At 41.1% G+C, this 14,188-nt stretch overlaps 1 protein-coding gene across 4 annotated transcripts in view; it reads right to left on the bottom strand.

The window, feature by feature from the left end:
* LHFPL2 (LHFPL tetraspan subfamily member 2) overlaps window positions 1-14,188 on the bottom strand; it is a 121,387-nt gene that overhangs the window by 17,726 nt on the left and 89,473 nt on the right. For 3 of the 4 annotated variants that reach the window (XM_074933030.1, XM_074933031.1, XM_074933032.1), the window contains exon 3: window positions 1,318-2,106. In XM_074933030.1, coding sequence (XP_074789131.1) covers window positions 1,318-1,747 — 430 coding nt within the window. In that variant the 5' untranslated portion in view covers window positions 1,748-2,106. Of the gene's footprint in view, window positions 1-1,317; window positions 2,107-6,249; window positions 6,336-14,188 lie in introns of those variants that run through there. The other variant, XM_074933033.1, reaches the window with a different exon arrangement.

The raw sequence follows: 14,188 nt of genomic DNA, 5'->3' as shown, positions 1-14,188 counted from the left end.
TGTACCAAAGATGCATGAAGTCGAAGATGGTGAGAACCACTGTGCTAGGGCTTCAGGAGCCAGCGTCAGGGGTCCCTGGACCGTATCAGTGGCTCTAGAGGGCTGTAACAGGAAGCAAATTCAGTTTCTGCCTACTTCCTCATGTGTGTTTAGAATAAGATTATTTTAGATCTCAACTAAGCAAATCAAATCAACAAGCTTCATAAAGGTTTGAACATCTATCATTGTACCTCCTGTCTAGGTATAAGCCACCACAGACGTGTTTGGCCACCTCAGTGAAGGTGAGGAAGAGAGAAGCCGGATTCACATTTCAAGCAAAGGAGTTAAAAATTCTAATTTTTGTTGTAATGAAACCATTTTATGAATTGAAAATATATGCTTAAGAGCACCACCAAGAGGAAAAAAGGAGGTGGCCCTGTGCATTCCCTCCCTCCTCACAGGTCTCTGGGGGCTGCCAGAGGTTGGGCAGAAGACCGCTCTCCTCCTCCAGACGACCACATACAGAGAACACAAGAGATGGAAGACCTGCACTTGGGACAGGTTCTCCCCAGGGCTCACTGGTGAGTACAGAAAGCCACGTACTTCTCTAACAAGGGGCTGTCCCGTGTTGGTTTCCTAACAGTCATTTAATCTGTGTAAAATCCATGGGTTTAAGCAGAAACACCAAATCTCTAGACACAATTTATCTTTTCAGGCAAAGCACAGCTGATACTGGGACAGTGAAAATATAAGCTTATTGGACTGTGTAACTGTGGCTGAACAATAAGCTGGCTAAAGGAAGGGTTTATCATAAGGTATCGCTTGTCAAGCTCACAGCCTTGAAGAAGGCTGCATAGCATGAAATGCTGGAGAACTGGGTGTGCAACTGCAGGCTGTTCTTACTGCCTGGGGTGGTTTTTGCTCTCACCACAGTCATGAAGCGTCTGAGACACTGAGAAAACTGCCTTCGGTCCATGGAAAAATTACTAAAGTAGCAAGAGGGAGGTAGACTGCCTTAATGTATTAACTTTGCTCTCTGCTGGTAACAAAGGAGAGAAGTTTTTGATACTGAAAGAAATTCAGAGGGAAAAAAATGAACAGCAAACAAAAGCATGACTGGTCAGTTCATTCTGGCACACATCACACTTCAGTTCTGATGACAATGTCAATGTATTACATGCTCTACAGCTATAAATTTCATTTGTGTTTGAATAAACCAGCATGTAGAACTGCTTTGGATCTGCCTAATGCAGTCTGTAAACAGGACAGAACCACTCTATCTCTTCAGCTGAATGGTCCAAAAATTAAAATCTTTAGTTGCTCTCAAAGTGCACATACCTGCAATCCCTTGTAGCAGCCCACAGACATTAAAAATGCTTTTCTTCATAATACTCTGCACACACATAGTAAAGACAGACACAAATGCCACGGCACAGAGAATCATGATTCCCACGGCTAGGAAAATAGCGGTTGCCTGCCAGAACCCACTGGCAATCTCATTGAAGTTTTCGGCATAAGGACCACAAAGCGTGTCTCGTCTAGAAAGCTGCATGTGGGAGATTCTGGTGCAGCGCCCATAGATGCCCAATGTCGGATGGTAAGGCTCCTGCGATCCCCCTGTTCTGTTGTCCACATCCTCTGAGCTTGAAGGCTTTGCTTTGCCAATCAGCCAGTCTGCACTCATGAAAGCAATGAGCTCTGCAAAAGCCACCACAATACTCAGGAGAGTCCATAGCATTGACCGACATGTTACAATGACATGACACATATTGATGTCCAGTGCTTGTGATCAGTGCAGCTGACAGTCTTAAAATCCAGGCACAAGGGGGAAAAAAATTAAATTAAGGACGAAAAAAAAGGATCCTAAGAAAATCACTGTGGCTGCTCTGCCTGCTCTTTCAGCTCTCTCATAAAGGCCAAGATGAAATTTCTCAGGAGAAAAAGTGAACAGTCCCAAGTTTTGCAAGCAGTGCAGTCATTTGATCTCTCCGTTTAGTTTCTCCTTTTTTCTTTCTGGGATGATGAGCTCTGAAGTATACTTTTCTTTCTTAATATTCATACTGGCACATGATGCTAAAGGCTGGCGGGGGAGGCTGCAAGGACTGCCCACTGTTTGACATCACACACCTACAAGAAAAAAAAAGAGACAACACATCAGCAGTGAGAAAATACTTCATTTCCACCCCCACAACAAGCCAAGATTTTGCACAGAAACACATCCAAAAACTCTAACACGGGTCTGTGAAAGAGAGCCTGCTGGAAACCTCCCGGGTTTGTCCCATGGGAGTGATTAATCTCCTGCTGCCCAGCCTTACTCAGGGTATCTGCTCTGTTCCATCCCATTGCACATGTTTGTCAAGCGCTTTGCAACAAAGGTCTCAGTAACACCCAGCGGTCCCACCTACTCCTACCACCACGCCCCCATCATCTTCCTCTGCTCGAAATTGCCAAGGTTGCTGGCAGTTCCCCAGCAAAATGTTTGAACACGTTTAAGCAGTTTCACAGGCATAAGGCTCCTACCTTCAGTTTGGGGAGGCAGCACAGCACTCATCTGGGAATGAAGCCAGGTACAGCTCCACATGCCACGAGCACCTGGGTGCATGGGGCAACGAAGGAACCTTGTTCCAACCTCCTGGGCTTCTGCTGACTGCAGCTGAGCCAAACCCAGCCTCCAGAGGAGGCAAACAGGACTGCAGCTGGGGACAACCCACCCTGCGATGTGGTGACACAGCCCATCCCTTTGAAGCCTGGGTTTTGCAGGAGCAGCACTTCCCTGGGTTCTGTATCCAGCCAGTTCTGTATCCACCAGTGTTTCAGAAAAGCAACCTGCCTGCAGGTATGCCACACATTTCATCGTGAACTGATGCCAACACTGGCAGCCTGTGGTGACTTAGCCAGTAAACAGGAATCTTCTGGAAAAACACTCCAGTTGCTGTCCAGTGGCCAAGAGCCCCAGTGAGAACAGTTGCTAGTCAGCCTTGAGCTTCCCTACTCCTCTCAATTCCTCCCTTCCACAGTCCTGTGCATGCTGGGACTACAGCAAAACGTTCCACAGGGCTTTCCCCAAGCCTTTATGCTGCCTTTCAAAGTAGCTGATGACATACCCAGAGTTTACACTTAGTACAAGAGGCAATCAGAGATCACTATACTTTTAACTCATACCCAAATACTGGCGTCAACAGATGGGTAATCTCACATGACTCTGAGCCTGAACTGAAACTGTGTCGTCTGAAAGCAAGGGTGGGAGCAGGAAATGCCCTCACTTTCTACCCTCTCTATGATGAGAATGTAGCATTTCCAAGTCTTCCTCACAAAAACCAAAATACTGACATTGAATTGGAGGCAAGAGAGTCAAGAACCAGACCTGGACCTCACTGCTGCACTGCTGCCAAATAGAAAGGGGTCAGCAGACACCAGAAAAAGAGACATCCCCAAATTTTATTTTAGCTTTGTCATGGGGTTGGTATTTACTTTCTTAGGAGTTTTAAAGCCAGTGGTTGACTCCAAGTCCCACTGAATGCAAAATGGAACACACCCCCACAACTTCAGCACATCCGGAACTTCATCCAGCAATTTCCACTCCTTCCTATACTGGTTGTAGTGAATCATCCACAAGATTTTATCTGCATTTCTTTTCCTCATTTCAGTCTGTAGACTCCTCTGTTACTAAGCAAATACACAGACTTAAGCTGCTGGGCCAACAACAATTGAATTTAGCCTTCTTTAGTTTGATGTTACAGCACTGCCTTAGAAAAAGGCAAAACATACTTAGTTGTGCTTTTAGCCATACTGAGATAACAGTTCAGCTCATTTTCCATTTTGGGGGGAAAGCATTAAGTTTTTAAGCAACCTGACATACTGATGACTTGAATACACCCTTTGTCATAACAGAGAGCTGACATGTCAGCCTGCCAAAAAGAAGTTAATTATCTCAGTATTTCCACTTTAAATAACAACTGGAAAGTAGGAAATGTCCACTACAAACCTATATTCTTCTGATGTCATCTGCACAATTAAAGAGAATTTAATAGAAAATGTCTTTACTTTTAAAGAGAAATTCCGAAAAGTTCTATAATCTCTATCTCTGAGCAAGCACCACACCCATGTGAACACCTCATTTTGTGATTCCAGGATTTCAACTGAGGTGCAAGGAACACAGGAGTTGAACACCCATCATAGCTGTTACTGCTTACTCTGTACTTGCTGAACATAACATACTGTTTATTGAACAGAGATGAGAACAAAGTTCATATTTACTTAATAGGTGGAAATTCCAGATTAACACTGGCAGCCACAAAAACATGGCACTGGTAAAAAATATGGGATGTCATATTAGAATCAGAAGTAAAGACCAAAGGGGTTCTTTTCCATTTGAAATGCAAGTACAAGAAAAAAATTGCAGTAACAAAGTCACTGCCTAAGCAAAATAGCCTATCTAAAGATGATATGGAGGTCACGTCAAATGTCAGGACTTCACTGGGACATACACTTCCCTGTTTTGCAACACAGGAAAACTTCACAGCACCTAAAAATTAGTAAATGTCATTGATAATAACAGTTCAACAGAATATACTTTGCTTTCCAATGAAACCTTCATAATTTGGCTTTTCCTAGGTAATGAGTACTTCATTCTGGTATAAAAAGTATCTCCAGAACAATGTACCCTTATTCATAGGAGAACTTCTCATAAATTCATTCTTGCACTAGTGATGCCCTCAAATGGCAGTGCCACTCACCACTCACTTTTTGTGAGCAGACGGACAGAAACACATGAAGTAGAATGGCAAGACCAGATGAGGGGCAGGGTCACTCTCCTACAACTCCTTTTTGTGAACAGACAGACAGAAACATATGAAGTAGGATGCTGCACAGACCAGAGGAGGGGCAGGGGCACTTAAACTTTGTGAAACTTAGAAAGGAACAATTGCAGATAAAGTACTGGAGATAAGTTAATAGTTCAGACACACCTGTGTAGTTAACCTCTTCCTTCCAACACACCCCACCTTGAGTTTCCAAACGAACCTAACCAATTCTCACATGGCTCCAACAGCATGTTTGTGCCATACATTGAAGCCTTTCCAGCTACACACTGCTAAATAACTGTGCTTCATGAAGCTTCCCTCCAGGACTCTGTTCACCCCTTTTCTTACATTTTTGCTCAACAGAAACTCAAGCTAGGTCCTTGCAAGGCTGAAAACTGGCTATTTATTCCTCCTCTCAGTTTCCCATCCCTCGACAAGTTTTCTCCATGACAGGACTCTATGTTCTTTACAGCACGCCACTCAATATCCAGCTCTGACCAACTGTCAAAATATTTGCTTTGACAGCTTGAATTCAAAACATACAATGATTCTCTAACCCCTTTCATCTTAATACATTCAAAATAATTCTCACTGATGAAGCAGACTACAAAAAGTAGGCTCACCCCTTAGTCATTTGGGCCTCCCTTTATTTTTACTATTGCATTCAATTGTATAAGCATGGAAGGAGGCCATCTGGACTGGGAAAGCAGGTGCTCCAGGAGGGAAACAGACCCACACTGCAAGCACCACGTGAGCCACACACCACAGCAGCTCCCCAGAGTGAGGGTCTTGGCAGCACCATCCCACCCCACCAAACAATGCGCTGTTTCTCAGCTGGACAACACAGCTCTTGGATGGGTCAAAACTATAACTTCAGCCTCATTTCTCTGTTCCCTGAACCATCGACACGGTCAGGGCTCTGCATTAAATGAAGTCTAACACAGTGAAAAGATGTCAGTGAGAACATCGGATCCTCACAGCATACAGAGAGAATAAAACTGAGTTCTTGAATGCAAAAGTATTTCGGTTGTTTTAATCTATCAAAACAAACCAGCTTAAAATATCACTAATATGTTCTTCCTCTTTAGATGCAATTTTGACAGACATATACTCTGCCTCAAGTTATACCTGCACATCTCTAGCTAAGACTATTCAGCTGTTGCCTTTTACTAAACAATATTGCTGTATGTTAAGTAAATAAATAACATCTATTTTTCTGAACTAGACAAAGAAACACACTTGCCTCCATTTTGCTTATACTGCCAAAAACAATAGTCAGAAGCTAATCAAAACTGTAATATTTGAATTAACGTTTTGAATTTAGAGATGTTGAACTGCAGGGTTTTGCTTTGGCATATGGGGCAGATAGGAAGGAACAGCTATCAGAGTTCAAATCTGAATCAATCACATACCATGGCAGTTTATTTTTAAAAGGTGTCCTACAAGCAACTTAGAAAAGACCAAATACCTTCCAGAACAACGTTATGGCCAGTCCATCATGCTCTCTTTATGGCTTGACTGAAGACAGGGGCTCAGACTAAACCCAGCTTTCACCCTTCCCAGCCTGGTTCTGTCAGCCCAAGAGAGAGAATAAATCATCTTTAGATAAGTGGCTTTTGGCTTGGCTTAAACAAACAGCTGAATGGAAGGCCACACAGACTGCTGAAACGGTCCCAATTTATAAAATAAATCCAGGCACAATTAGACATTTTCTTCTGAAGCTTGCTACAGTCCAAAGCACAACTATGCAGTTTCTAAACCTTGTTTACAATACACAAACTTGAGCATCTCATAACCAAAAATGTGCAAACCTTGGAAGCTCGGGTTCTGCTTTCTCTGAAACATTGTTTGTTAGCAGGTACAAACACTGAAAATGCTTTGAACTGTGAGAGTCGAAGTGGCTTCTATTTATATTGATGTTTGCAGACTCACTATGTAAAACAAACAGAAAAAGGTGCACACAGTAAGACTCAGTTACCACAACCTGACCCCCACCCAGGTCGACCTGAGCTCTCACTTTATGCATATTCCATCCCTAGGTGCTGCTGGACAAGGAAGTCAGTCAACTGTGAGCTCACCCTGCCTGTAAGAGTGAGGTGGCCACCAAACCACAGAGGCAGGAGGGACAACACTTAGACAATGTGGGATGAGCATTAGAGATTATTATTTTCTGGGTGAGTGATAAATGTGAGTAAAAAAATTTCTCCTTCCACCTGGTCCCCTCACAGGAGGTGTTTAAATTTAAGTTCCAGGAGCTGCTGCCCAGCAGAAGAGGGCAGGCTTCTCCTGACTTCCACTCAGTCTTCAAAGTAGTGGACCACACACCAAGTAGCATTTCTCAGGAGATACCACCATGAACACCAACCCACCTTGTTAAAGGTGCACCTCTGCATTTTTATCCACACACACTTATAGATGACTTGAAAGGGTACGTTCATCACAATCCCATCACAAGAGAACAGGGACAAGGATTAATGCTTAAGGAGAGACAAGTTGTTGCAAAAGGCTTGGAGAAAGCTTTCTCTGCAGATCACAAGGAGTTCTGCTAGCACTGGTTTCTGGTAAGCAGTGCATGCTCACCACGGGAAGCACCTGGACCAAGAAGAAGGAAGGACACTTGATACTTAAGTGTGTCTTTGTTTTGTTTTTTTACATGCAAAATATTTCAAAGTCATCAAAAATATTCAGGGTCAGATAACAAAACCCAAGAAGGTGCTTTGAAGCTGAAATGGTTGCACAGCTTCAGACGAACAGCAGAGAATAAGCAAAGGATTCTCTCCCCTTCCATCCACCTTCATATTTTCACCAAATTATTGCCTACTAAAACAACATTCCAGAGCAGAGCTTTTTAGTTGAACAACAGAAGACAAAACTTTGATTAGTTGTCACTTGTGAATTAAAGACCGAGAGCAAACATTTGCATATCTCATTTAACTGTTATAAAGCTGCACAGGCATATTCCTGAGTGCATTATTGTGACAGGCTGTTGAAATCATGCCACACTGTTCATAGACAGATGCATTTCACTGGTAAATGAAGGAATGTAGATTTACAATGCACTATATCTTGTTGGCACAATGTAAGATGTGAAATATAAATAAAATATTTTGTAAAATAGTTAAAAGTCACTGAAATATCCTAATCAAATCCCTATTTTTTGCCTTTCATTTGAATTATGCCCTGTTCACTTCCTAGAAAAGGCAGAGCTTGTAGATGTAAAATCTTAAACTATTCATTACGTGCCCAAATGCCCGAAATCTAGGCACACCAACAAGTAAAAAATAAACACATAAACAACAACAACAAAAATGTTGACAGTGACTGTTGTTCTCCTGAGGCAGCTTGAGAAGGTAATTCCATCCCATTTTGCAAATGGGCTTCTTCCTGTTATGCTATGGAAAATGCCATCTAATTACAGGTGGATTTGTTTCTAGAATACATCATTGTAAAAGAAATAAATATAAAACTTTTTTTTTTTTTTTTTTTTTTATGTTGGAAATGAGTTGAAACATATTATTCTCTTTCTGACCTCATTAAAAGCCATGGCAAAACTCCCACTCACTTTAATGGGGTCACTATATCACTGAAAAATCACTAGAATGAGAGTTTCCAAACTTTCAGACCAACTGCGGGGGAGGTTTTAACAAGGACTGATTTCCCTCTTCCCTCATCCAGACAAAACTTTGCTTATTGCCCCCCCACTAAGAGAGGATCAAGCTAACTCAGATTACCAGCATCTCCTCTGAACCACAAATTCTCAGGCAAGATACTTGTTCCATTGCTCCATATTTATTGACTTACAAAATTCCTTAAACCTACAGCCATTACATTGTTTTGAAGACTTACTCAAGATCTTGTGCAATTCCAAAATTTATTAAAACCTATGAGGCTAAGGAAAGCTAATGTGTTGTATTTCTATTGTTGTTATCTCAAGAGAAAATTACACATCACATCAAAAATCATCACTAAGGGAGCAATCTTGGCTACAATTAGTGATAGCCTAACTGCTCAGGAATTTACCAACTGGGAGTGGAATCATGAGTTTCCTTTCCTACTAGCTCACTGAAGTTTCCATCTTCAAGAGTTATATCTGAAGCTCCCTTTCTTGTTTACCTGCAACATCACATCTGTCAAGCAGACCCAAATATTAATTTCATTGTGATTACTTCTTACAACTCTTAACTACAGCTTCTGAATGACCGGCAGGGGAGAAAAGGTGGTTAAGGCGAAAATGGGAAGTCAGAAGGAAAGTACTACTAATATTTGGTAGCGAACAAATCCTTGTTATTTTTACACTAAGGCTTTTTACCTTAAAAGGAAGCTAAGCTTTGGCTGTTTAAATAGTTAATAGTGTGTGCATGAGCTTCAGCATCAGCCCAAAAAAACTTGGAATCTGTGCTTGTTTCACTCCCCTGAGTTCATCATGACAGATTTGGAACTGCTCTTAATAATTTATGAATATTACATTAAGACAATTACTATAATAATATCTTGGCTATTGTTTAATAAGAGGCTGGTGAGAAAAACAGGCAAGAAAGGAAAGAATGACTCAGTTATGTCACTTCTCAGCAAACTCTGGAGAATTGCTTACTAAAAAGACAATACTAAGACAGGAAAAGCCTCGCAAACACAGCAGATCAAAGATGCAGGACTGCTTAGGAAGGAACAGTCTGAAGGGAAGAGAAGCTGTTTGGGACAAAGAAGCTTAAGAAAAAGGCACCTACTGGAGGTGCCTGTTGAAGTTAGGCCAGCATGAGACACCATATTGGGATCCTCTTTTACCTTTAGGCAAAGCAGACACCCCTGCAAACAGCCTTGGTTCCTTGTATGAAGGCAACACTGCTTCAGCTAATTCTTGAAAGGAAGCCACTGCCATATCAACTTTCACACTTATGGCTACGTTAGCAGAGCGACCACAAAGGTATGATCTCCAGACAGGGTGGATGATCTTTAGGGTCCTTTCCAACCCAAGCCATTCTACGATTCTATGATTATTAACCATCCCAGTTTTCCAGATGAGATGTTCCTCAGTCATATAACAAAGTCTGTAGCAACACTGGAAACTGAACCTGAATGCTGTCATTACAAATCCTAATACTCTGGGGGTTTGACATATTCCTCAGTGTCATGCACCGTGCCAGCTACTTTTCTTGACATCCTTCAAACACAAACCTCAGGTATTCCTCTGTCACTTTCAATCTCCAGCCCTGGCATGCTGCCTGCAAAGGTGTTCCTCCTTCTCCACAAGGTATGACTGTGGACAAGTGATACCAAATGGAATTACCCTGTCTCCAGCAGTAACTGTTTTCCCTGATCATCAATAAACAATTTTGTTATTAATCTGTAATTTTTTCTACAGTATTCACTGTTGAAATACATAATTCTCATAACATCATGCCACAACAGCTTGTCCATCATAACAGGAAATACAAATTCGCCTGCAAAGAAACAAACTTACCTTTAAAACTAGCCTTCTCTACTTGTACTTCAGAGAAGAATATAACTTCAGTCATAAAGTCTAGAGAGGATGATTCTGCCCACACACATCCCTTACTGAAGAGAACAAAGCTATATGACAATAGCAGATATTCAACAGGTTCCACAAGGTTATAGAGAGACTTCAGTACAGACAGCCTTTTCATGTACTGCGTTGGTAAGTTTTCTTTTTAAGGCTTTCACGGACATTAATCCTTTTGAAAGCAAATGCTGTCTACAACCTAGTGTAAACATAGCATTTGATTGCACTATTGACAAAAGGTAGAAAGTTTTTGATTATGTCTTCCCCTTGGGAAATGCAAATAAACCAAAATCAAACCTGTGTATCTGATGACCTCCCGATGCCTAGATAGACATCCATTACTGAGAAAAAGTCCCTTGTATTACCAGCTTCAAGAAAATCTCTCAAGCTCTGTAAGTTTCAAACATTTAATTAGTTTCTGAAAATTATCTTTAAAGATAAGATTACCTATTAGGTGTTCTTGTTGAATTTCAAGGTCTCTATAGATATTGAACTTCATTGCAAAATTAAAAGTACAGTGTATGTACACAGTACAAGAAATAGTTTTACTAACTGTCCAAAAACTTGCAGTTTCAAAATAATTCTAAGCAGTATACTGTATTTTGTAAAACAGTAATAGCAATCATTAGCATTAGTTGGTTCTTTAAATACATGATTGCAAGTTATAAAATTTATATCTTCCATTTTGTAATAAATGCTCTCCTAGAAAACTGACTCATTTCATCCGGGACAAAATTAAGCAGGTGTGAATATTCATTAACAGCATTTATAAAATTAAAAGAAAATAAGGTCATGCAGATCAGACATTTATTTAAACATCAGAATTTTACTTAGAATCTTATCTCATGTATCCACAAAGGATCCCACCCTGTCCCACTGGGGTTAGAAAATGTCGGAAAGAGCCTTGGTGCTGTGTAAGCACTGCTCAGCAGTAGCCACAACACCAGGGTGCTATCAACACCCTGCCAGCTCCCAGCATAAACCACAGCACCATGGGGGCTGCTATAGGGGAAAACCTATTCCAGCTCAGCCAGGCCCAGTACAGTCATAAATTCAACAGTCTACTGAATAAATCAAAATGGAAAAAAGCAGCTTGCATGCACATCCAGTACTCTGCCAGTCTCCAAGAACCTATTGTGCTGAAATGGTACAGCAGGCTCCCCTTTATATGACAGGGAATGCAATTTTACATTAAATTGGACATAAAATTAATCAATCTGTGTTCAGTGAATCCCCTCTTCAAAAAAGTAGGGAGTTATTTCTTTAGGGCATTGTTTTTCTCTTAAACTTTAATTCACTGTCTACAATAAGAGTTGACAGATCAGGTTTTTTGTTTTGTATAGGATAAATTCCAAAAATACACTGGTTGGTATACACTTCGCTTTCTGTACTGGCTAAACCAGAGCTTTCCAAGTTAAAAAACAGAACACAAACAGTTTGAACTGACCATTGAGTCCTTGTTCCTAGAATAATTTTTGTCTGTGTATTCTCCGAGCTGTTGAGATGGCACAGGAGTAACAAGAGTAGCTTTCTGGTGAAGCCTCGTCCATTTGCAGCACAGTCACAGCATGCCAAAAGATTTAACTGGATTGACCCATCATTTGGATAATGATCTCATCTGAATTGAAGCTGTGAAAATACCCAGTGACTTGAGATGACGTAACTGCTGTTGCAAAAATCTAGATTCTCTGTAGCTCTCCTAGAAAGAGGGCTTTGTTGGAAGACAGATATGAGAGACTCTTAAAGCAGACTGTCTTGGGGATGTGCCCAGAGGACAGTTGGTACACGTGCACAGCTAGGTCAGATCTGTCAGCAGTCTCTCAGCAGCAGGCTGTCCTCTCCCAGCTGCAATTTGTACCCTGTGCCCTTACTGGTTCTGCCGCTGTAGGGTCGAGATCCACCTTGATGGCTCACCTTCTTCCTATATGGAAAAACTTAACCACGTACCAGACTTTGATAGTGGACCTGTCACCACTGGCTTCATTGCTGCTGGCATCTGCAGTGCTGGTGACGTCTGCTTTTGTATTGAGTCTTTTTGCAGCAGTATTTTAAAAGGCTGCCTGAGCAGCTTTGGTTAGAGCACTAGAAAACACAGCTTATCTTTTACCAAAATTGACAGGCTTATCTTCTCTATGCTGCAGAAGATGAATGAGAGTTGTGCTCCTCCGTGTTCAAGGTGTGTGTCACTGACTACAAGAACACTCACATTTGTTTATTGTGTATTTTTTACCCAAGAAAGGAAAGAACTACTTTGTTCCTTTTTCACTACAATCAAAATCTGCTATCCCATTCAGGGAAGAGAATATACAAGGCAAAAGATACGAGATGGCCAAGTCATCCTTGTTTTGGTCAGTATGGTGCTGCTGAACAGTTATTTTTAAACTGTTTAAAAGCCAATCTTAGGGTAATTCCTGCCTTCTAAGCAATTTTTGTATAAGCATGACTCTGCAGTGTGATGTAAGACTTCTATGAGTCCTAGTAGCTGTATTGAACTCTTGAATACTTTTTCAAAACACATAGTTACAAAAGAAGAATATCAGTATTCCCTTCAGGGGGGTTAATATAAAATTATCATAAAAACTCTAAAGCATTTTGAAGAGTTTCAGAAGAGTCTGTTTACCTAGGACACACCCAATATCTTGTCTCCCAACTGCAGGCTGAAATAAGAAACTGCAGGAACTGTGGAGCAGCACAGCCATGCAGGAACACTGCACTCAACTGCCATATGCTAAAGCCAAATAATGCTTGCAGCACATGTGCAGCCCTGATTCTCTTTGTTATTCCACTGTCTTGTACACATAAGGGCTTAAAAGCAGTTGAAACTCCAATGAAATATGCTCCAAGAAGAATAAGAATGCATATATGTCCCTACCCCAAATATGGGAAAACTGTTGTGTACCAGATTTTGGGTTCTTTATGAGCTGTTACAGTAAGATTGTACAAAAAGGTACCTGGCAAGTTGGCTGTATTTTAGAAAAAAAACCCAAACATGAAAGATTAGGTTAGATGAGACATGTGTCCGAAATGTAAAACTAACGTGCTGGTCACAGTTATACCTAGATTCCCTCCCTTGTTCTCAAACCCATATTTATGTTTAAGGAATTTTTTTTTTTCAGGAAGCTATAGAAAGAAACAATAAGCATAAAGAACTTAAACCACAAGCAAATGCAAGGAAGAGATAAAGTGAAATACTAAATATAAATTTGGAGCAGTTGAGAGCTGGTGAGGAAGGAAAGCAGCAGTAAAACATCCATGTCTTTATGCAAATATGGTAAAAAAGAAAATAAAGAAATTTTCTTTTCTGAGAGAAAGAGTGTGGTGGAACAGAGCACACTAGAGGAATGCAACATAGGCTGTTACAATAACCTGCACAGGAAAGCCACACGTGTAAGAGAAGCTCAATGCACTACACTATGCTCAAAGACAATTAAGAATGTGCTAAAACATGAAGAGGAACAATAGAAACAATGGATATTCAGCACCTGTGTGGAAACTGATGTGCTCATTCACGGATCCAAGAGCCTGGCTCCTGAAGGATAACTCAGAAAGCCTGCACCAGTGTCCAAGGAAACCCAGCAGGGCAGTGCAGCAGCACCACCGCTTCTTGAACAACACTGGAGAAAAATAAGCTCTGCCTGACTTGGGGCAAGCCTGACACAAGATGTCGTCCCTCACTCCAGGTGCCTCTGAGCTGCAGATGCTTTTATACCACTCATAAAATGATATAACCAGAAGTCTTATAATACAAACAATTAATGATGACCTAGAAAAAAAGTGATACTGAGTTATGTAAGAATCTGTAGAAGAATGGCAGATAACTGAAATGTGTGCAGAAGAATGATCAGTGATGGCTTAACCTTTGAAAACTCTTGGGGAATTTGTAAAAAGA

Source organism: Athene noctua, chromosome Z (genome assembly GCF_965140245.1).
Source record: "Athene noctua chromosome Z, bAthNoc1.hap1.1, whole genome shotgun sequence".
In the NCBI taxonomy this organism is placed as follows: domain Eukaryota; kingdom Metazoa; phylum Chordata; class Aves; order Strigiformes; family Strigidae; genus Athene; species Athene noctua.
Note: the sequence above shows the minus strand (reverse complement) of the source record. Positions and strands in the feature narration are given on the sequence as shown.